Source organism: Saimiri boliviensis, chromosome 2, assembly GCF_048565385.1.
Source record: "Saimiri boliviensis isolate mSaiBol1 chromosome 2, mSaiBol1.pri, whole genome shotgun sequence".
In the NCBI taxonomy this organism is placed as follows: Eukaryota; Metazoa; Chordata; class Mammalia; order Primates; family Cebidae; genus Saimiri; species Saimiri boliviensis.
Window position 1 is genome coordinate 132313304 of NC_133450.1, and position 22227 is coordinate 132335530.

At 53.9% G+C, this 22227-nt stretch overlaps 2 protein-coding genes across 4 annotated transcripts in view; both read left to right on the forward strand.

Moving 5' to 3' along the window:
* The first annotated feature begins 173 nt into the window (after nt 1-173).
* Nucleotides 174-17811, forward strand: TEX22 (testis expressed 22). Of its 2 annotated transcripts, none has more exons than XM_074394400.1 (3): nt 174-1089; nt 14474-14602; nt 14768-17811. In XM_074394400.1, exons 1-3 carry the CDS (start codon nt 940-942, stop codon nt 14945-14947), a joined length of 459 nt encoding a protein of 152 aa, XP_074250501.1. In that variant the 5' UTR covers nt 174-939; the 3' UTR covers nt 14948-17811. The 2 variants fall into 2 exon arrangements, with proteins under 2 accessions (XP_074250501.1, XP_074250500.1); XM_074394399.1 differs by having other exon boundaries at nt 174-412; nt 908-1089; nt 14474-17811.
* Nucleotides 17812-21027: 3216 nt separating this feature from the next.
* MTA1 (metastasis associated 1) overlaps nt 21028-22227 on the forward strand; it is a 58843-nt gene continuing 57643 nt past the window's right edge. The window contains exon 1 of one of the 2 annotated variants that reach the window (XM_074394397.1): nt 21028-21080. The gene's annotated coding sequence lies outside the window, so the exon portion shown is untranslated. Of the gene's footprint in view, nt 21081-21936; nt 21959-22227 lie in introns of those variants that run through there. The other variant, XM_074394396.1, reaches the window with a different exon arrangement.

The following is a 22227-nucleotide window of genomic DNA, read 5'->3' on the forward strand; positions in this document are numbered from 1 at the left end:
TCAGGTCTGCGCTTAGACGGACCCCAGAGGCCAACGCCCAGAAGGGCCCGCCAGGCAGTAACGGCGATGAGCCCGGGTCTGCGCCGGGGACCACGAAGCCACGCCCGCCCATATGCCCCGAAACGGAGCCCAGGACGCAGGCGCGGCGCAGGCCGGAAGCGGAACCGGAACCGGCGGGGGCGGGGCCTGTGCCAGCGGAAGTTCCAGAGCGGGGAGCTGGCCCCTCGGGCCGCAGTGGACCCCACCCGTCACCCTGTGGCCGCTCCATCCGCGGCGGCTCGCGTTCCCCCCAGCGCTGACCGCCTTCCCGTGTGCCCGGCCCTGCGGCGAACCCCAGGGTGCCCCCGGCTTCCAGCGTGTGTCCTGAGCCCTTCTCTCCCGGCCGCGCACTCGCCCCGGAGAGGGCGGGCACGTAAGGGCTCGGGCTGGGCCCGCTGGGGTGAGGCGTGGAGGTCTCAGGGGCGGGGGCAGTGTGGCGGCCAGAGCTCCGGGCCTTTCCTTCGCCCCGGGCGTCGCGAGGCCGGGCCTTGGGAGCGTGCCCGCAGTGCTGGCTGAGGGCGGATGCCCCTGAAGCCGGGCCTGGCAGAGGCGTGGAGTGCGTGCGGGGAGGCGGCTGAAGGCTGACCAGGTTCCCGGGGTGGGGAGGGCAGGGGCAGAGAGGACAGTTCCGTGGGCTGATGTGGAGAAGAGCTGCAGGCGGAAGCTGGGGGATCCGCTCCACCCAGAGGGGTCGAGCGTCGGGCTCCCCGGTGAGCCCCACCCAGTGATGCCTGACCACTGGCTGGAAGGCGACCCTAGCAGACCCTGACGCTGCCACCATCTGACCCCAGGGACTCAGGTACTGGTGGGCACACGGTGGCCTTGGGGGCCCCGCCCCGCCTCATCCTGCTCCCTCCCCCGATCTCAGAGCTGTGGACAAGCAGTCTGCTAGTGCTAGAGATGGACGGCAGGAAGCTGGCCCCTCAGGGCAAGAAGCTGGAGTTGCAGGTCTCCCAAGAGCACAGGCGGCCCCCACTGTGTCCTACAGCAGCCTCTTGCCCGCCCAGTACCCAGAGCAGCGCTCAGCAGGGACTGCAGACTCAGGACTGGGTAAGCAGAATGAACCCTGACTGAGGCCATCCTCCTGGCCCCCGCCCGCCTGAAAACTCCAGGCTGGCCATGATGGGCAGCCTCAGGGGAGGGCTGAGTGGGGCCTGACAAGAAACAGATGCTGGACTTGGGGGACTGTCTTCCCATGGCCCTGTACGAGCACCAAGATGGACCTGCACCCCACTTGCCTCCAGAACGTGGGTCACAGGCCTCTGCTGGGCTCTGTAGAGAGGTCTCCTAAATCCAGGAGGGAGGCAAGACAACACACTTGCCTCCGCCCTCCCCAGTACCTCCTACCTCAGGCTGAAGGTGGCAGGAACTGGGAGAGAAAGCAGGGTCTCCAGCAGGAGTAGTGTCCTCCCAACCAGCTGGGTCAGCTGTTAGGAGAAGGATCTGTCACTGAAAGTAGACCGAAACAAAGTGTTGAGGGTAGCTCTGCTTGTGGCAGCCCCAAACGAGAAGCATCTCCTGGTCTCTCCACTACTGTACAGCAAGCTGCAGGCTTGTGCTTGGCGCAGTAGTGAGAGTGGCGGGACACAGCTGCTGAGCCCCAGGACGTTCTCTGAGGGCAGAGGAAGCCAGACCCCCACTTGTGTGCTTCCACTTTCGGAAGGTTGAAAGCCAGGCTCAGAGATGTATCTAGGCTATGCGAGATGGCTGCAGGGGCTCCTGGTCCCTGGCAACGCTTTAATGGCTGGTGCTGGTCATGCAGCCAGGTCAGTGTGGGGAGCTCACTGAGCCGTGCACGCAGGTGGGTCTGCGTGTATGTCCCATGGCTGCTCACTGAGCCCTCTTTGTACCCTCCCAGTCATGCCCTTCAGGCCCAAATGCCTTCAAGTTCCTATGAAGGTGTCAGGTGCCGGGGAGTGGGGTGACCCAGCCAGCAGCTGCAGTGGCTTTTGGGAGGTGAGCATCTCCTGACAGTCCAGACTGTAAACACACAGAGGTCACCTGCCTAGTGAGGGCTGCTCGGGAGGAGGGTCAGGGTGTGAAGCTTCCATCCTGCGCAGGGCTGGGGACAGGGCACTGTGCCTGAAAGGGTAGAGATGTGGATGTGGGAGGAGCATGCTTGGGACCCAGGTCCTGCAAGGACACAGGGACCTGGTGGCTCCTGGGCAGGGGTAGCCAGTCTGCGTCTGTAGTTCCAAGAGATGGACAGGTGGCTGTGGATAATAGTTGTTGAGGATGAGGCTGGGAGGCAGGAGAGTGGGCTGAAGGGCTCTGCGGGCAGGCGGGCAGTGGAGGAATGAGGGAATGAGATTGTTGGCCAAGGGTGGGAAGGGGGCATGGCTGCATCTCTGCTGACCTGACAGGCTTTTAGTTTGGGGACAGGAAATCTTCTCTAAAAAATGTGGGTGCCCAGATGACTTTACAGGTGGACGACACTCCCAAACAAGGAATCAGTCATCCTCACTGGGGAAGCTTCACCTGCCCAGAGCCACTTCTGGTATGGAACTGGTATCACCCAGTACCAGTGCCAGAAGAGAGTAGAGGGAGAAAAAAAAGGAGAAAACAACGTGCCAGTCTACCTGTGGCCCTAGATTGAAAAATCCTGAGTAAATACTGAACCAAATCCAGTAGCACCTGAAAGGCTGAGTTTCACAGCCATAAGGATGGGTCCTGCGTGCTTCCGCCTGCCAGGAGAGCAGGCGTGGGTCTCTGTTCACAGCTCTGTCCCAGTGCTTAGGATGGGGCCTGGCACAGAGCAGGTGCCCAGTGAACGTATATGGAATACGTGAAATTGTATGTAAATCAAAGAAGACTGTAACCCAAGGGTAAAAGAATTTTGAAATCTAAATAAAGTTCATTAACAATAAGTGGAAAATCATGATTATCTCAGTGGATGTTGAAAAGTAATAATAAATTCCAGTATCTTTCCTTAAGAATAGAAGAAGTATAGAAACCTGTAGGTTCTGGATAAAGTGGAAAGAGATGGACATCTCTAGCCTGACAAAGGGAAGCTCTCAAGAGCTTGCAGTGACCACCATGGAAGTATTTCAGATGGAAGCAGACAGGGATGCATGGTACCACTGTGACATTAAACAATATTCTGGAAAATCACCCAGTGCAGTGTGTCTCATGCCTGTAATTCCAGCACTTCGGGAGGCTAAGGTGGGTGGATCACCTGAAGTTGGGAGTTGAAGACCAGCCTAGTCAATGTTGTGAAGCCCCATCTCTACTAAATATACAAAAGTTAGTTGGGCGTGGTGGCGAGTGCTTGTAATCCCAGCTCCTTGGCAGGCTGCGGCAGGAGAATTGCTTGAACATGGGAGGCGGAGTTTGCGGTGAGCCAAGATTGTGCCACTGCACTCCAGCCTGGGCGACAGAGGGAGATTCCATCTCAAAAAAGTAAATAAAAGAAGTATAGATATCTGGAAAATCGAAGCCTGTACAGTAAATCAAGAAAGTGAGATGTATAAATATCTAAAAAGTTGAAAATCACTATTGGCAGCTAATATGTTACCTACTTGGAAAATCCAATTTAAGAAAGATGAGTAAGGATAAAAAAGGGAGTTTGGATATGTGGTCTCCATTTACGGCTTTTTGGCACAGTAAAAATAACCCGAAAGTGGAATAGAAAAGAAGGATGTTCTTCCATTTAGCAAGAGTAACTACGAAGTTCTTGGAAATAAACCTGTTATTGTTAAATTCCTTTATGAAAAACACCATAAAATGTACTGAATAACACGTAGAACTCCTCATGGAAACGTGTCTCATTATTTGATGGATAGAGTTCATGTGTTTGTTTTTGAGACAGGGTCTCACTGTGTCACCCAAGCTGGAGTACAGTGGCATGATCACAGTGTTACTGGAAAAGGGGTCTCCATGCAGATGCCAAGAGAGGGTTTTTGGATCTCATGCAGGAAGCAATTTGAGGCGAGCCGCAGAGTGCAGTGAGATCTTGCAAGCCACTACATCGCAGAGCAGAGCGTCCTTAGCCAGCAGTTTTCCTTACATCGAGGTCTTTTTTTTTGAGACAGAGTTTCGCTCTTGTTACCCAGGCTGGAGTGCAATGGCGCGATCTCGGCTCACCGCAACCTCCGCCTCCTGGGTTCAGGCAATTCTCCTGCCTCAGCCTCCTGAGTAGCTGGGATTACAGGCACGTGCCACCATGCCCAGCTAATTTTTAGTATTTTTAGTAGAGACGGGGTTTCACCATGTTGACCAGGATGGTCTCGATCTCTCGACCTCGTGATCCACCCGCCTCAGCCTCCCCAAGTGCTGGGATTACAGGCTTGAGCCACCGTGCCTGGCCGAGGTCTTAATCTATGTAAAAACTAAGCTGCACCTACACGTGGGTGGGCTGACAGCATGACAGATTGTATTATTCCATTGATTAAAAGGAAACTTTTTGACATTTTAGTGTGCAAGTACATTAAAGCATAACTACAGTTACCTTGAAAGCGTATATTATTGTGGGTATTGAGACATCTGAACTTCCTTTCATAGGAGTTTGTCCTTGCAGGCATTACCAAGCTGCTTCCTTAGCTGTAAACATCTTAGGACAGTGGTTATGACCTGCAAGAAATGTGCTCTGTTAGTCTCAAGGTGGAGCTGAACAAAAATGACATTACTCTGGCTCTCCTAGGCTCCTGCTTCTCTAACAACCGCTCCCTACAGTGTGGACCTCCTGGACTCAAGCTATCCTCCCACCTCAGCCTCCCAAGTATCTGGGAACACAGCTGCGTGCCACCACACCTAGCTAATTTTTAAAATTTTTTGTAGAGACAGGGACTTACTGTGTTGCCTGATTTGGTCTTGAACTGGGCTCATGTGATCCTCCAGCTTCAGTGCCCCAAAGTGTTAGGATTATAGGCATGAGCCATTGCATCCAGCCAGATTTAACGTTTTAAATGTGCCAAGCTTCCCAAAAACAATTCAGTGCAACCCCTATTTAAAACAAAAATAGACTTTTTGCCCGGGCACGGTGGCTCACGCCTGTGATCCCAGCACTTTGGGAGGCCGAGGCAGGTGGATCATATGAGGTCGGGAGTTCAAGACCAGCCTGACCAACATGGAGAAACCCCCGTCTACTAAAAATACAAAACTACCCAGGTGTGGTGGTGCATGCCTATAATCCCAGCTACTCAGGAGGCTCAGGCAGGAGAATCGCTTGACCCCGGAGATGGAGGTTGCAGTAAGCCAAGATCGCCCCATTGCACTCCAGCCTGGGCAACAAGAGCAAAACTCTTGTCTCAAAAAATAAAAAAACAGGCCGGGCGCGGTGGCTCAAGCCTGTAATCCCAGCACTTTGGGAGGCTGAGGCGGGTGGATCACGAGGTCAAGAGATCAAGACCATCCTGGTCAACATGGTGAAACCCCGTCTCTACTAAAAATACTAAAAATTAGCTGGGCATGGTGGCGTGTGCCTGTAATCCCAGCTACTCAGGAGGCTGAGGCAGGAGAATTGCCTGAACCCAGGAGGTGGACGTTGTGGTGAGCCGAGATCACGCCATTGCACTCCAGCCTGGGCAACAAGAGCGAAACTCCATCTCAAAAAAATAAATAAATAAATAAAATAAAAATAAAAAAACAGACTTTTCATGAATCTTGAAAATTTAATTGTAAATGTACATAGTGATTCTGGAAATGTATTACTAGTTTAGTTTTTTAAAATATTAGAGGATCTCACTATGTTACCTAGGCTGGTCTCTTAACTCCTGGCCTCCCAAGGAGCTGGGATCATAGGCGTGAGCCACCATGCTGAGCCTGTGGCAATGTATTAGTTACCCATTGCTGCAAGACAAATTTCCCCAGAGCTTATCAACTTAAAACAGTAATTATTTTTATCTCAGTTCTGTAGGTCAGAAATTTGCTTAGCTGGTGGCTTTGGTTTGAGATCTAGTAGCTTATGGTTGAGATGGCAGTCAGAACTTCAGTCATCCCAAGGCTTGAGGAAGGCTGGAGGCTGCTTCCATGGCAGCTCGTTCACATGACTGGTGAGTCCGGGATAGGGCTGGCAGGCCACCTCAGCTCCTCACCACACGGATCTCCCCAGAGGACCTTTTCAGTATCGTCACAGTATGGTGGCTGGCTTCCCCTGGGTGAGTGCTTGGAGAAAGAGTGAGCTGGAAGGTGCAGTGACACCTTGGCAGTCACAATCCCTTATTTCTGCAGTATCTTTTTGTGATGCGCTGGTCATCCTATTTAATGTGGGAGGGGACGACACAAGGGCATGAGTACCAGGAGCTGAGAATCACTGGATGCCATCCTGGAGGACAGCTCTCACAGGCAGTCACTTAGTCTATAGGGCTTTAAAAGATGATGTACTGCCAGGCGCGGTGGCTCAGTCTTGTAATCCCAGCACTTTGGGAGGCCGAGGCGGGTGGATCACGAGGTCAAGAGATCGAGACCATCCTGGTCAACATGGTGAAACCCTGTCTCTACTAAAAATACAAAAAATTAGCTGGGCATGGTGGCATGTGCCTGTAATCCCAGCTACTCAGGAGGCTGAGGCAGGAGAATTGCCTGAGCCCAGGAGGCGGAGGTTGTGGTGAGCCAAGATCACGCCATTGCACTCAAGCCTGGGTAACAAGAGCGAAACTCCATCTCAAAAAAAAAAAAAAAAAAAAGGCCGGGCGCGGTGGCTCAAGCCTGTAATCCCAGCACTTTGGGAGGCCAAGGCGGGTGGATCACGAGGTCGAGAGATCAAGACCATCCTGGTCAACATGGTGAAACCCCGTCTCTACTAAAAATACAAAAAAACTAGCTGGGCGTGGTGGCGCGTGCCTGTAATCCCAGCTACTCAGGAGGCTGAGGCAGGAGAATTGCCTGAGCCCAGGAGGCGGAGGTTGCGGTGAGCCGAGATCGCGCCATTGCACTCCAGCCTGGGTAACAAGGGTGAAACTCCGTCTCAAAAAAAAAAAAAAAAAAAAAAAAAAGATGATGTACTAAGAGGCTAAGAGGCATAAAAGTGAAATTGCGGAATGCCAGAGACAAACACCTCAGAAGCCACTTCAGCTGGAAGACAGAACCTTCAAAGGAGCCACGTGAACAGCCGTGGGAGCTCATTACAGTGGAGCAGTCGCTTGCCTGTGCTCAGGGGAAGTCATGTCAACCTTGAATATTAGACCCAGCAAAAATGCATTCCATGAAGAGGGCTAAAGGTTTAAAATGATAAGCAAAAAAGAAAATTCGCCCCCAGTACACTCTTAGCTTGGTTCTGAAGAAGTGATCTCAAACAGCATGAAAGTGATCACAGAAGGTCTGAAATGGATAAAGAATGAGAGGAAGTAAGAAGTGCGTAATTTGAAACTGACAGTCACTGGATGTCACTCATGCACAGAAAAGGATTCAGTTGATATATGCACCTGCAGTGGTGTAGATGTCAGGGTAGTGCCTGTGAGTGGAACTAAAGTGTTCTAAGTTTCTGTGTTTGAAAAGAGGATGGAGGTTGGCCACGATTGCTCACATCTGTAATCCCAGGACTTGGGAGGCCAGTATTTCTTCAGCCCAGCCTGGCAATAAGAAAACCACCATCTCTACAAAAAATACAAAAAGTTAGCCAGGAGTGGTGTGGCATGTACCTGTAGTCCCAGCTACTTGGGAGGCTGTGACAGGAAGATCACCTGAGCCTGTGAGGCAGGAGCTACAGTGAGCTAAGACTGCGCCACCACACTCCAGCCTGGGTGACAAGAGCCAAACCTTGACTCAAAACAAAAATGATGGAGTTGCTTTGTCGACTTTAGATTTAGATGAGTTTGCATGCCCTCACTGACTACAGCAGCAGAACAGAAAGCAATACAGTTGTAGAATCACCAGTATGTCGTTTAATTCAGTCAATTAAAACAGACTAAGTGTTCCAGTTAAAAGACAGACATGGGCTGGGTGCAGTGGCTCACGCCTGTAATCCCAGCACTTTGGGAGGCTGAAGCGGGGTAGGGTGGGGATCACCTGAGGTGGGGAGTTCAAGACCAGCTTGACCAATATGGAGAAACCCGTCTCTAATAAAAATACAAAATTACGCTGGGTACAGTGTCTCAGGCCTGTAATTCCAGCACTTTGGGAGGCCAAAGTGGGTGGATCACGAGGTCAGGAGTTCGAGACCAGCCTGGCCAACATGGTGAAATCCTGTCTTTACAAAAAATACAAAAATGAGCTGGGCATGGTGGTGCATGTCTAATCCCAGCTACTTGGGAGGCTGAGGCAGGAGAATCACTTGAACCCAGGACGCGGAGGTTGTAGTGAGCCAAGATTGCACTCCAGCCTGGGTGACAGAGCAAGACTCCGTCTCAATTAAAAAAAAAAAAAAAATAGCTGAGCATGGCTACTTGGGAGGCTGAGGCAGGAGAATCACCTGAACCCGGGAGGCAGAGGTTGTGGTTAGCCAAGATTGAGCCACTCACTGCACTCCAGCCTGGGCGACATGAGTGAAGCTCTGTCTCAAAAAAAAAAAAAAAAGAGAGAGAGAGAGAGACATGGTTGGAATGGGTTTAAAACAAGCAATTTCAGCAATCGGCCTGTGAGTGTGTTCGGGGAAGCACAGGAAGATTCCAGCCCTGGGGTGAAGATGACACCAAACAGCCAGGCATCAGTTCACATCGCATTTTTCAGTCAAACAGCAAACTTACCTCGGGTTTAGGAGTGTGAGTGTGTGGATGCCTGTTGCGTGCAGCAGTGAGTGTGAGTCTCACAGACCTATTCCTGAGTGAGTCAGTGATAAAATTATTCATGCCGTGTGGCTTTGTTCCGAGTTCAAAAGCATGCAGAAGTATACGAGATAATTGCTAATATTTGTTAAAGTATAATTTGAAAAAAAAAACAAAGATGTTTTAAAATGTTTTCTTGGAAAAGGAACCAGGCAACAATTTTGGAAGTAAGAGAAAGGCCTGGCTTGCCGCTCCAAGCTCCAGCGACGAGAACTGTGTGACCCTGCGGCGGAAGGTGGCAAAGACGAGTGCCCCTGAAGCCGACCTGTGCATGAATGTGGGGATTTAGTCTATGCTGAGCATGGCATTTCAGACCAGTGAGAAACAGACCTTTCAGCCAGTGGTATTGGGTGACAGGCTGTAGAGTTAGAAGACGGGAGAGTGAAGACGAGAGTGCCGCCCACCGCTCAAAAAACACGCATGCAGCACACAGAACACTCAGCCCAGACCCTGTAATCACTGGGAGAGTGTATGAGAGAATGTTTAGGATCTGGACATGGTGAATGCCTTTCGTAAGCCAGACACAAAATCCTTGAAGGAAAAGCCTGACAAATCTGACTGCAGAGGTTTTAAACATTTCTGTGCAATCAAAGACACAAAAATGTTAAACCACAGTCTGGAAGAAAAATGCTTGTAATATTTATAACATTCAAATGTTTACCAACCAGAATCTATGAAGAGGTGCTTGAAAGCAATGAGGAAACTATTTTAAAAACTGAATAGAAAAGTGGGCCAGGCACAGTGGTTCACCGCTGTAATCCCAACACTTCAGGAGGGCAAGACAGGAGGATCACTTAAGGCCAGGAGTTCAAGACCACTCTGGGCAACATAGTGAGACCCTACCTCTGCAAAAAATAAAAGAATTAGCCAGGGCTGGGCCTGCTGGCTCATGCCTGTAACCCCAGTGCTTTGGGAGGCCGAGGCGGGTGAATCACGAGGTCAGGAGTTCAAGACAAGCCTGGCCAACATGGTGAAACCCCCCTCTACTAAAAATACAAAAATTATCTGGGCATGGTGGCGGGTGCCTGTAATCTCAGCTACTCAGGAGGCTGAGGCAGAGAATTCTTGAATCCAGGAAGTGGAGGTTGCAGTGAGCTGAGAGTGTGCCACTATACTCCATCCTGGGCAACAGAGCAAGACTCAGTTTCAAAAAAAGAAAAACAAAATTAGCCAGGCTGGTGTGCCTCTAGTAGTCCCAGCTGTTGGGAAGGCAGAATGAGACCCTGTATATTAAAAAAGAAAAAAAAGAATGCAGGTCCAAAAAAAAAGAGGGGGTGCGGGGAACTAAATGAAGTGAAACATCAGCAAGGGAAAAAGTTGGCAAAAATGATAAAGGTAGATCTCTGTGGAACTGCTGAGGATGGAAGGAGAGAGGAAGTCTGTTTTACTGGTTTATCAAAGAACCCCCTGTGATCATTATTCATTATTTTAAAATTTTAATTTATTCATTAATCTTTCCTAATTTCATCTTTAAGCTTTCAGTACATTTGTTTTGCTGTTCTTTTTCTATCTTTTCAAATGATTTGCATGGTCATGGTTTGGGGACCGTTTTCTAAAGATGTATTTAAAGCTGTAGCTTCTCAGAGCACGGCTTTGGCCACACCTCACATGTTTGGTGTGTCCTGCTCTCATTGTTCATTTCTCAGCCACCACGTCTGGCTAATTTCTTATTTTTTGTCTTTTTGAGACAGTCTGTAGCCCAGGCTGGAGTGCAGTGGTTCAGTCTCAGCTCACTGCAACCTCCACCTCCCGGGTTCAAGCAATTCACCTGCCTCAGCCTCCTGAGTAGCTGGGACTACAGGTGCTCACCACCATGCCCGGCTGATTTTTTATATTTTAGTAGAAATGGGGTTTTACCGTGTTGCCCAGGCTGGTCTCGAACTCCTGAGCTCAGGCTATTCACCCACTTTGGCCTCCCAAAGTGCTGGGATTACAGGTGTGAGCCACCACACCCAGCCAATGTAAAAAAAAATTTTTTTTTTTTTTTTTTTTTGAGACAGAGTTTCACTCTTGTTACCCAGGCTGGAGTGCAATGGCGCGATCTCGGCTCACCGCAACCTCCGCCTCCTGGGTTCAGGCAATTCTCCTGCCTCAGCCTCCTGAGTAGCTGGGATTACAGGCATGCGCCACCATGCCCAGCTAATTTTTTTGTATTTTTAGTAGAGACGGGGTTTCACCATGTTGACCAAGATGGTCTCGATCTCTTGACCTCGTGATCCACCCGCCTCGGCCTCCCAAAGTGCTGGGATTACAGGCTTGAGCCACCACACCCGGCCGTAAAAAAATTTTTTAAGACTTGGGATCTCACTTTGTTGCCTAGGCTAGAGTGCAGTGGCACCATCACGGCTCACTGCAGTCTTGAACTCCTAGCCTCAAGTGATCCTCCCATCTCAGCCTCCCGAATAGCTGGGACTATAGGTGCACGCCACCATGCCCAGCTAATTATTTTTTGTAGAGGTGAGGTATCCCTATGTTGCCCAAGCTGGTCTTGAACTCCTCTGCTGGGGTCAAGCCATGCTTCTTGCCTAAGCCTCCCAAAGGGTTGGGATTACAGACAAGAGCCACTGCACTCTGCCACCGTTTGTTTCTAAATAAGTTGGCACTTCAGTCTTGATTTTCTTCTTCACTCCGGAGGTAATCAGAAGGGTGTTTCGGAATGTCCATGTCAATAGGAGCGTTTTGTTACCTTCTGTTGCTAACTTCTAACTGTGTCAGCTGGTAGTGGCAGAGCCCTGTATTATGGGCATCTGTGCACTGGGGTCTGTTTCGTCTGTGGCCTGAAGTGTGGCCAGTTCACGTGCCTGTGGCGTGTGTTTGGTAAAAGCATGGATTCTCTGCAGGTTCAGGAGTTCTGTGCATGTTCTCCTGTGTCTGCTGGATCACTCATTACTTACATCTTTACTTTCTAAACTTTAAATTACTTTTGTTAAAACATACACATACATGGCCGGGTGTGGTGGCTCATGCCTGTAATCCAAGCACTTTGGAGGCCAAGGCGGGCGGATCACCTAAGGTTGGGAGTTCAAGACCAGCCTGACCAACATGATGAAACCCCGTCTTTATGAAAAAACATCAACAAAAAAACATACACATACATATTTAGAACAGGAGTCCCCAAAGCCACTCTCAGTGCTTGCAGGCGCCCCCACTGCACACTGAGGGGGTAGTGCGCGTGTACCTCTTTGCTGCCCCCTTTCATTCCTCCATCTGGTGTTCCGTCCGTCCGTGCCCCACACGGAGACAGCGGGTGGTGGGCCCCTCCCCACCCCCATCTTTCTGCCAGCATTCTGTCAACTCAGCAGAAACCCAATTCCAGGCCGGGCGCGGTGGCTCAAGCCTGTAATCCCAGCACTTTGGGAGGCCGAGGCGGGTGGATCACGAGGTCGAGAGATCGAGACCATCCTGGTCAACATGGTGAAACCCCGTCTCTACTAAAAATACAAAAAACTAGCTGGGCGTGGTGGCGCGTGCCTGTAATCCCAGCTACTTAGGAGGCTGAGGCAGGAGAATTGCTTGAACCCAGGAGGCGGAGGTTGCGGTGAGCCGAGATGGTGCCATTGCACTCCAGCCTGGGTAACAAGAGCGAAACTCCGTCTCAAAAAAAAAAAAAAAAAAAAAGGAAACCCAATTCCACTATGAGCTTTACAGTGACCATGTGGCATCATGACCATTGGGTGGCCGTGTTTCCTTTGTGCTGCTCTTGTTTTTTTCTGGAGGAAACCATTGTTTACCCTCCTCTTCCTCCTCCTCCTCCTCTTCCTCCTTCTCCATTTTCTATGAACTGATGATTCCTACCCAAACTTTCCAACAAATCTGGGACTCTCCTCTCACAGACCCCTACACATCAGGTCTAGAGCTGCATCTTCTCCTGGGCAGTGGCCTTGCTGGAGCCCTGGGCTGGCAGTAGCCAGCCCAGCTGTCAGGGCCCCTTCGCAGCCCCCCATTCCCTCCCCTGACAGCCCCACAATCCGCCTGCCTCCCGTCTGCAGGAGCTTTGTTTCCTGCCCCTCGTGTGCTCCTTGGTTACTCCTTTGTTTTGCTAGAATACATCTAGCAGCTTCCTCCAAAAAGGTTCAGAGGATGTGAAAGTTTTTGAGACTCTAAAGATGTGAAAATCTTTATTCTGCCTGTCAGCTTGGATGATGCCTTGGTTAGGTGGAAATCTTGGTGGGAAATCATTTTCCTTCAGGATTTTAAGGCATTGTCCATTGCCTTATAGCTTGCAGTGCTGCTGTGTGAGGCCCTAGACCCTTCAGAATTTTTTTTTGAGACAGAGTCTTGCACTGTCGCCCAGGTTGGAGTGCAGTGGTGCAGTCCTAGCTCACTGTGGCCTCCGACACCTGGGGTGTTCAAGGGGATTGAGTGGTCTTCACCCCTCAGCCTCCCAAAGTGCTTGGATTACAGCTGCTATGCCCAGCCAGAATTTTCTTACATTTTCTCCTTCTTTCTCCCTTCCTTCCTTCCTTTCTCTTTCTCACTTCCTTTCTTTTTTTTCAGAGTCTGAACTCTACCACCCAGGCTGGAGTGCAGTGGGAAAATCACAGTTCACTGCAGCCTCAACCTCCTGGGTTCAAGCAGTCTCTGCCTCAGCTTCCCCAATAGCTAAGACTGCAGGCATGTGCCACTGAACGTGGCTAGTCTTGTACGTCTTCTGCAGAGATGGGGTCTTGCAGGCTGGTTTAGAACTCTTGGCCTCAAGCGATCCTCCCGCCTTGGCCTCCCCAAGTGCTGGGATTACAGTAGGCGTGAGCCACCACGCTCAGCCCGCCCTCCTTACTTTTTAAGACTTAATATTCCACTTTGTGCATCTGGCACATTTATTTTATTCATCCATGTGGAAACCTGGGATCCTTCTGCATTTCTGCTGTTGTGAATGATGAGAGCTGCTGTGAACATTCCAGATCCGGATTTGTGTATCCGTTTGTCTTCGTGCCTCCAGCTCTTTTGGGCATACACCCCGAAGTGGAATTGCTGGATCCCACGGCAGTTCTGTGTGTGATTTTGTGGGAGTGAGAGCTTCACCTTGAGTTTGCATTCATCCCACTTTTTGCATGGGACTCCCTTCTCTCCCATCTCCGCCTTCCCATGGGTGAGAGAGGTGGGGGATGGTGGGCTTTTGGCTGGGCAGAATCTGGAGGAACCTTCTCATGCAGCCCACATGGGAAGTTCCTCCCTGGGGGACCGGGGTCATCCTGGGAGACCCCACCTGTTTCTGGCCTTCTCCTGTGGCCCTCCCATGGCTCCTCCAGCTGGCCCCCTCCTTCCAGTCTCCTGTACTCTGCCAGGGGCCCTCCTCCACTGGCACTGATCTTTTGTCTGTATGGGCTCATGATCTTTATTTTCTCCCTAACTCTCTTTATGATCATTTCAGAGGGGTCAGGGCAGGCTGGAGCTGGCCAAGTCTGGCCTTTCCTGAGGCACAGGATTGCTGGAGCTCTGGGGGTCCCCCTGCCGGCCAAGCCGGGCGCCGGCTGTGAGGACTTCCCGGTCCAGGGGCAGCCCCGCTGTACCTGAACTGGGGCAGGTACTGGGTGGAGGGGATCGTGGCACAGATCAGCCACAGAGGGCCACACGGCCAGCTGCCGCTGGAGCAGCGGGAGCCCGAGCAGATGGCGCTTTAGAAAGGCCCCTGGCCGCTGAGGAGGGGAGCACTGAGGGCGTGGGGGTGCTGGTTAGGGGCAGCGAAGGGGAGCTGGCGCCGAGGCCCGCGCTGACCCACTGCCCTGTCCCCGCAGGTGAGCGAGCCGCCGGAGCGCAGGTGCCCGGGCCGCCACTGGAGTGTCAGCATTGATGAGCGCCGGCGGCTGGCCATGCTGGGCGGCTGGGAGAGGCTGGGCGCCGCCGGGGGCCCACACCACTGCAGGGTGCGCGGGGGTGGGTCCTCCCTGCCTGTCCCTGCCCCGCCTCGCCCTCCCTCCACCTCCCCTGCCTCGGCTCAGTCCCACTGGACCCTTTGCCCTGGCGCTCCCAGGCCGCACCCTTGTCCCCTTCCCACCCCTAGAGGTTCCCTGACCCACCCTTGCCTGCAGGACATCGTGCAGATTGTGGCCCAGCTGGTGTCGGAGGACGTGGACAAGGATGTGCTCTTTCCCCACCCGACATGGTCCAGTGAGTCCACCAATGCCTTCCAGACCTTTCTGGCCCGGAGTGCCCCTTTCTGGCATAATGTGACTTTCAAGGCCCAGGCCTCAAGGTCACCCCACTCCTAAGAGCCTGACTCAGACCAATGTCTGTCTGCTAGTGCCTTTCCTTGGGGGCCCTGAGTTGGGGTGGCCTCTGCACCTTCTTCGTGCCCCAGCAGGGGGTCAAAACCATCTACAATGGTAAAACAGGCCTGGCAGGACCTGGCTCCAGACAGCCTGCAGCTCCTGAGGCCTTGGGGACCAGGCCAGGGGCCATGGGAGGCCACCTAGGGGAAGGTTGCACTGCCCCAGCTCAGTCTAGGGGGGCCCTGGCAAGGCCTGGGTGGCAGGAGCTTGCCCTCTGGGCTGCTGGGAGGAGGCCTCAGGGCACCTCGGCCTGCCTGGGGTGCACTGGTGTCCCAGGAGACCCCACTGGCAGGCGCTGCCTAGAGACTCAGCTCCTTTGCTGGCCTGATCTGGGGAACTGGGCACTTGCCTGCACCAGGCTGTGAGATGGGCCAGGCAGAGTTCTCCAGGGGCAGGGTCTCACAGTGGTTCCTGCCTCTGAAGACCCAGCAGGGCACATGGGCCCCCAGAGGTGCTGTGGTGGGAAGCAGCAAGCCTGGGGGTCCAACGTGGTACCCGGCACAGAGGGAGGCTTTGTGGAGACGGAGATGCCCTCTGGCCTCTGGATGGTGGTGAGGGTGGTGGACAAGGGCCAAGAGGGCAGCCTGCATAGGAGGGCTGGGCAACTGTGAGGAGCCAGCTTGAGCAGGGGCCTATGGGCTGTGGCCCTCAGGGTGACTCCCTTGTTTACAGGCCGTAGGGTCCTCAGGAGGGTCCTGAGCTGGGGTGTGTGTCGCAGCTGCATTTTGGGGACACTGAGTTGCAGGGGGACTGCTTTGGGAAGCAGGGCAGGAGGGCTGTGAGCATGGGTTCCCAGCCTGGGGTGGGTGGGAGTGGGGAAAGGGCCCTGGACCCTTGACTGTTAGGGGCCTGACTGGGCTTCTGTGGAGGTGGCTGGGTGGAAGAGGCTTCGGGGCAAGCAGAGGTGATCACTCCTGAGCCCCAGGTGAGGGCAGGAGCCAGGCCCATGCGGCAGCCTGGACAGCACATGCTGGCTGTGCTGTCCACCTGGACCCCACCCCCACTTCCTGCTGCTGAGAAGCCACCTAACTGCTCTGCCAGCCCTGCTTCCCTGACACTGGACCCCTGGCCTGACCTGAATCCTCTGCACCTGCCTGTCTCCCCTTCTTACTGTAAGACTCAGTGAAATTCCCTCCTCCTTCAGGAAACCTTCCAAGATGACACAGCCAGGTGTCCCCCTTCTCTCCTGAGTCCTCTGAATGTCATTTGGTGCACCCTAGGGATCCTCTGCATTTCTCAGGAGCCCTAGGGTGCATGGATGGAGGGCAGACTCTCCAGGGGTGATGGCAGGTGTCCTTAAGGATGTGGGAGAGTTTTAGGCAGGGCATTGGGGCCATCATGACCCCCTCTCTGAGGCCCCTGATGATGAAGTGGGGAATGGGGTTCCATGGACCGAGCTCTGTGGCAGGCAGGAAGATGTGGGTGAGCCCTGCACCCTGAGGCATAAGCACGGCAGAGTGGAGCTGACAGGTAAGCAGTTGCCATGGGGGTGACGAGCTGGGCCATCCTCTGTTGCTGAGTGGCTTTAAAGGATCCTGGTTGTTATGGCTGTGATGTGGGGGTGGGCTGGGATCATCCCACCAGCTCTCCTGCTGTCGTTTGGGCGTCTCCTGAGGCTGCTGGGGACGCTGGGGAGGCTGACCTTTCTGCTCCATGAGATCTCCCTGCAGAGCACCTTCCCCAGGCAGCAGCAGAGGCAAAGCCCTGGCCTCCTTCAGGCTGAGACGCAGAGCCGGCCTCCTGGTGGATAAGGTGGCCACAGGGCCAGCCAGCGGCAGGGGTCCTGGCACTGAGAGGCACAGGCCTCTCCCACAGAGGTGGTGCTGGGACGGGGCAGCGCCTGCAGACTGCTTGGCTTGTCACAACTGGGATCTGTGTACTAGTTTTCTGTAGCTGCCATAAAAATTGCCACACATGCAGGAAATTTGGTTTTTGTTTCTTTTGTGTGTGTGTGTGTGGGGGGGGTGGTGTCTTGCTATATTGCCCAGGCTGGTCTTGAATTCAAGTAATACCCCCACCTTGGCCTCCTGGGTACCCGGGACTGCAGGTGCATCCCACCACACCTGGCTTTTTTTTGAGATGGAGTCTCACACTGTTGCCCAGGCTGGAGTGCAGTAGTGCAATCTCGGCTCACTGCAATTTCCGCTCCTGGGTTCAGGCAATTCTGCCTCAGTCTCCCGAGTAGCTGGGACTACAGGTGTGCGCCACGAATGCCCGGCTAATTTTTTAATTTGTAGTAGAGACAGGGTTTCACCATGTTGGCCAGGATGGTCTCCATTTCCTGACCTCGTGATCCATCCGCCTGCCTTGGCCTCCCAAAGTGCTGGGATTACAGGTGTGAGCCACGCCCGGCCTTGTTTTTTTTTTTTTTTTTTTTTTAGAGACACAGTCTTGGTATGTCACCCAGGCTGGTCTTGAACTCCTGGACTCAAGAAATCCTCTTGCCTCAGGCTCCTGCGTAGCTGGGGCTACACGAGTGTTCCACTGGTGCCCGGCTTTGAGTGTTTTAAAACAACACAAATTAATTCGCTAAGTTTTGTAGAAGTTCAAAATGGGTATCTCTGGGCTCAGAGTGAGGGGCTGGCTGGCAGAGTTCTGTTGCTTCTGGAGGCGCCAGGGGAGACTCTGTTTCCCTGATTTTTGCAGCCTCAGGAAGCCACCCACATTCCTTGGCGGGTACTCCATCTGTACCGAAGAGGCCTCCTGACCCTCCGGGCCTCTGTCTGCCCACCTCTCCTCGCCTCCCGCCTGCATCGTGAAGCAGCCTTGTGGTGACGCTGGGCCCACCTGGAAGACCCAGGATCGCCTCCCTGCCTTCGGGTGCACTGTTAGCGCCCTTCCTTGCTCTCTGCCTCTGAACCCAGCCTGCTCAGAGCCTCTGTGGGAGGCCGTTCTGCCTTCCTCCGCGGCGGCCGACACCTGGTGGGTGGAGGCCGGCGCGCTGCGCAGCTCAGGACCCCGCAGCGCCCGGCAAGAAGCCCTGGGGCAGAAGAGGGCGGGAGCGCACGGAAGCCCACCTTGCAGGGGATGGCGGAGGGAGGGTCTCCGAGGCGCGCGGAATCCAGGGGGCGGGAGAAGCAGTCTCGGGAGCAGGAAGGATGCTGGGAGGCGAGTGGGGCCCCCGAATTCCCGCAGCAGCAGTGTGGTGCTTAGGCCGTCGCCGCGGCCGCAACTGCGCCTCGCCGCCTGCAGGCCTCCGCAGCGCCACGGGCGGCCGCGCCGGGCAGCGTCTGGGGGCTCCCGGGGACGCGGTCTCCGGCTCGCAGCCCGCCCAGGGTTGGCCGCGTGGTCCCCCGGACTTCCCACGCCGGATTCGAACTGTAACACCGGCTGGTTCCGGACCGGGCGGAGGCCGCTCTGGTACCATCGCGGGGCCGCGCGGGTCGGGGCGCGGACCGGGGAGCGGGGTGCCTGGGAGATGTAGTTCGCGGCCTTCCTCCGCGCACCAGACAATGCCCGGCGCTGCCCCGCTGGAGAAACACCGCTCACTGTTAATACAGCATCGAACACAGCTTTCAAAACTCGCCACAGCGTCCTCCCTGGAATAACAGCTGTTAACATTACCTGAAGGTTATCCTAGATATTTCTAAATGTGTACGAGATAAAAGGATGCATGGAAATGGAGACATCTGTGTGGAGCTGCTACTTAGACACTTTTAAATATTTAAAGAAAAAAATTGCTAAAAGCAGATGAATGCTACTTCGACTCAATTTTAAAAGGCTCCTATGATGGCTGGGCGCCTGGCTCGGGCCTGTAATCCCAGCACTTTGAGGGGCCAAGGTGGTTAGATCGCTTGAGCTCAGGAGTTCGAGACCAGCCTGAGAAACATGGTGAAACTCCATCTGTACTGAAGACAGAAAAATTAGCGGGGTGTGGTGGCGTGTGCCTGTAGTCCCAGCTACTTGGGAGGCAGAGGTGGGAGGACTGATTGACCTCAGGAAGCACAGCTGCAGTGACCTGAGATAGCCCCACTGCACTCGAGCCTGGGTGACTGAGACCCTGTCTCCAAAAAAAAAAAAAGTATCTGATGATTATTTTTAGAAATTACAGAAGCACTAAGAGATGGGTGTGTTTGGTTTTCAGCAGCACAGCAGGCTTGGGCTGAGGCAGCACAGGCTGACTTCTGCCTGTGAGTGGTGAGGAGCTGGCGCTGACATTTCCGTATCCCCCCCACCCACCGCAGGCCATTTTTTACCTGAAGGGCAAAGCTCACTGCCAGTATTTGACTCACTCAAAGTCTGTTTTGATTTACATCTTTACTGGCTGGACTTAAGATCACTTTGTTGTTGCTGTTGTTGAGACAGGGTTGTGCTCTGCCACCCAGGCTGGAGTGCAAAGGTGCTGTCTTGGCTCACTGCAACCTCCACCTCTCAGGCCCAAGCCATCCTCCCACCTCAGCCTCTCAAGCACCTGGGACTACAGGCATGAACCACCACACCCAGCTAATGTTTATATTTTTTAGTAGAGATGGGTTTTCACCATGTTACCCAGGCTGGTCTCGAACTCCTGGCTTCAAGTGGCCTGCCCAAAGTGTTGAGATTTCAGAGCCAGAGCCCTGGTTTTATGCACTTCATTCTTTTCCCCTCCCAGCTGGACTACAAGTGCCCTGAAGGCATAGGCGTTGTCTCCTTATCCTCCAGGGCCTAGAGTGGACTGTAGCTTGAAGTGGGTGTTTAACAGTTAATAAATGAGTAGATTATTGTGTTAATCACTTTGTCTTGCTCTGAAATTATCTCAAGGCTTTTCTCTCTTAGTAACTTGATATTCTGCCTTTTGCTGTTTCTGACTTAATTTAGCATAGGTGCTGCTTTGGGGTTTCCTTGGCTCTTAAATCTTCCTCCCATCCTGCAGGTTGGTCGTCTAGTATTTGAGTTCCTGACTGTTGAATTCATGCTCCTATGAAGATGGAAACAGTCCTGTGGAGTCCTCTTCTGTTTCTTCAGTTGTGTTTTTTAACTCATTATTTATTTGTTTATTTTTTTTGAGATGGTGCCTCACTGTGCCGGCCCCAGGCTGGAGTGCAGTGGTGTGGTCTCAGCTTGCTGCAACCTCCACCTCCCGGGTTCGTGTGATTCTGCTGCCTCAGCCTCCTGAGTAGCTGGGATCACAGGTGCCCACCACCACACCCATATACTTTTTTTTGTATTTTTAGTAGAGATGGGGTTTCACCATGTTGGCCAGGTTGGTCTCAAACTCCTGACCTCAGGTGATCCTCCTGCCTTGGCTCCCCAGAGTGCTGGGATTACAGGCGTGAGCCACCTCGTTCAGCCCAATTGCGTTTTCTTCCACACCAGGTTCCTTGCCAGCCCCTCACGCCCTCCCTGCTTGTTTTTCTGTTGTTGAATGACGTGGATGTGGTCACGTGCCACCTTGAAGCATTCTCCCACCTCGGCCTCCAGATACATGCCACTGCTTCACTCAACATGGAAGCTCTCCTCAGTGTCTATTTGCTCTCCTACTAAGTGGATGGATTCTTTTAATTTTTGTTTTTATTGTTTGACTCACCTGAGGTCTTTGGACTTTGCCTCTGTGCTGGTCTAAGGGCAGTCCGCCTTTCTCACTGGTTTGTAGAGCTGGAGGCAGAGTAGGGGTTGGCTGGAGGAGCGGAGCTCTGTGTTGTCTTTGAGAGTTTACTGAACGTCACTCTGCCTGGTGGGGGTGTGTGTCCTCTCCACTGGGGGGTCTGGCTTGAGGTTCAGAGGACCTCCTTGTGACACTGGACCCTGTGCCGTGCTCCCTCTGAAGGCCAGCCTTGACTGCCCCACTGGCCAGTCTCTCCACCCGCGCTTGGGAGAAGCAGCAAAGGCTGCTGTTTTCAGGAGGCTCCTCTCCAGGCTGGGGCGGTGTGTCTGCCACTGTCAGGATGTGTCCACCGGGTTTTCCCTGTGAAGCTCGCCCTGTTTCTGGGATGGCAGTGGGAGCAGGCACTATACATGCAGCGTCAGGGGGCTCTCCTCGTGCCTCCCAGCTGCCTGGCACGCTCTGGTGTTTCTGGCTAACTTTCTGGCCATGCCAGGCATTGGCAGAAGGAGATCGCAGGCCGAAACTCTGCTTTCCTGCTGAGAAGCCGAGGTAGGCTGGGGCTGTAGGGCGGGGGGAGACCAGCAGCCCCACCTCCTTCCCTGTCGGTCACTGCCCCTCTGGCTCTCTCCTCTTCCCACCCAATCACCAGCAAGCCAGCTCCTGTTCCCTGCGGCCCGAGGGATGGGTCCTGGGACCCACAGCCCTCTCTCCCTAGAGACACGGAGACACGACTGCCCTGCCGCTCTGGTTCCTGGCCCTGTGAGAATCCTGGCAGGGCTTTCCTTTCTGGTCCGCTCTGCAGCCATAACGTTGCGGCCCTGCTCTCCTTGGACCCCACCTGGCTTTCCTCCCAGCACACGCTGTTCCTTGCCTGCTGGGCTGGGGTCCTGTGTGCTGGGTTCCCCATGCTCTCTCCCCGGCACCCAGACCACGTCCATCCCACCTGCCTAGATCTTTAACTGGGGCCTCGGGGCTCCCTCCATGTCCCACAGGGAGGCATGTCCCAGATAGACTGCAGCTCCTTCCAGCCAGGCACCCACCTGCCACATCTGAGTGGGCAGGGCTGTGACCCACGGTGCTGCTCAGATCAGCAGCCTGGAGCCATGAGACACCTCCTTTTCCTCACCTCCGAAACACAGGCTGCACCCATCTCCAAGCCATTCTGAGACCACCTGTTTCTCTCCATCTGTGAAGCCCCCTTCCCGCCTCATGCTCTTCCTGGCTGGGGCGTCTGGGTCACGGGACTCTCCTCTCCTCAGATGGGTGCGAAAACACACAGAGGGAGGCATCCTGACAGACAGGTGGCGGGAGGGACGGCGGCTGCCCCACTGCGGGCAGTGCTTTTGGTGCTGGTGCAGAGTGCGGCCCTCCTGGACTCCAGCCCTGCTGGGACTGGCCGGGTCAGCAGGTGCTGGTTCCAGCCTCAGGTGGGGACTTTGGAGGTGGCCTTTGAGCACAGGCACCTCCTCTGTGGCCTTCTCACCAGGTCACAGTTCAGGGAGGCTTTGCCAGCCACCGGGCCTGCCCATGCCAGGGCACTCATGGCCACCTGTCCAGGGTGCCAGGCGGCCTGGGCGGCGAAGGCCAAGGGCACACACTGCCTAGGGTGGGGGGAAAGGTTAGGCCTGCAGGAAGGAGTGGCGTGGAGACCCCGAGGCCAGGGCTGGGCCGCTGAGCTCCAGGGCCCTTGCGGGGC

What these genes read in the sequence shown, in the direction of transcription:
- TEX22 (XM_074394399.1), top strand. Translation starts at nt 940, where the DNA reads ATGGACGGCAGGAAGCTGGCCCCTCAGGGCAAGAAGCTGGAGTTGCAG. An exon ending in GACTGCAGACTCAGGACTGG is followed by an intron (nt 1,090 to 14,473) that starts GTAAGCAGAATG and finishes CTGTCCCCGCAG; the next exon opens with GTGAGCGAGCCGCCGGAGCG.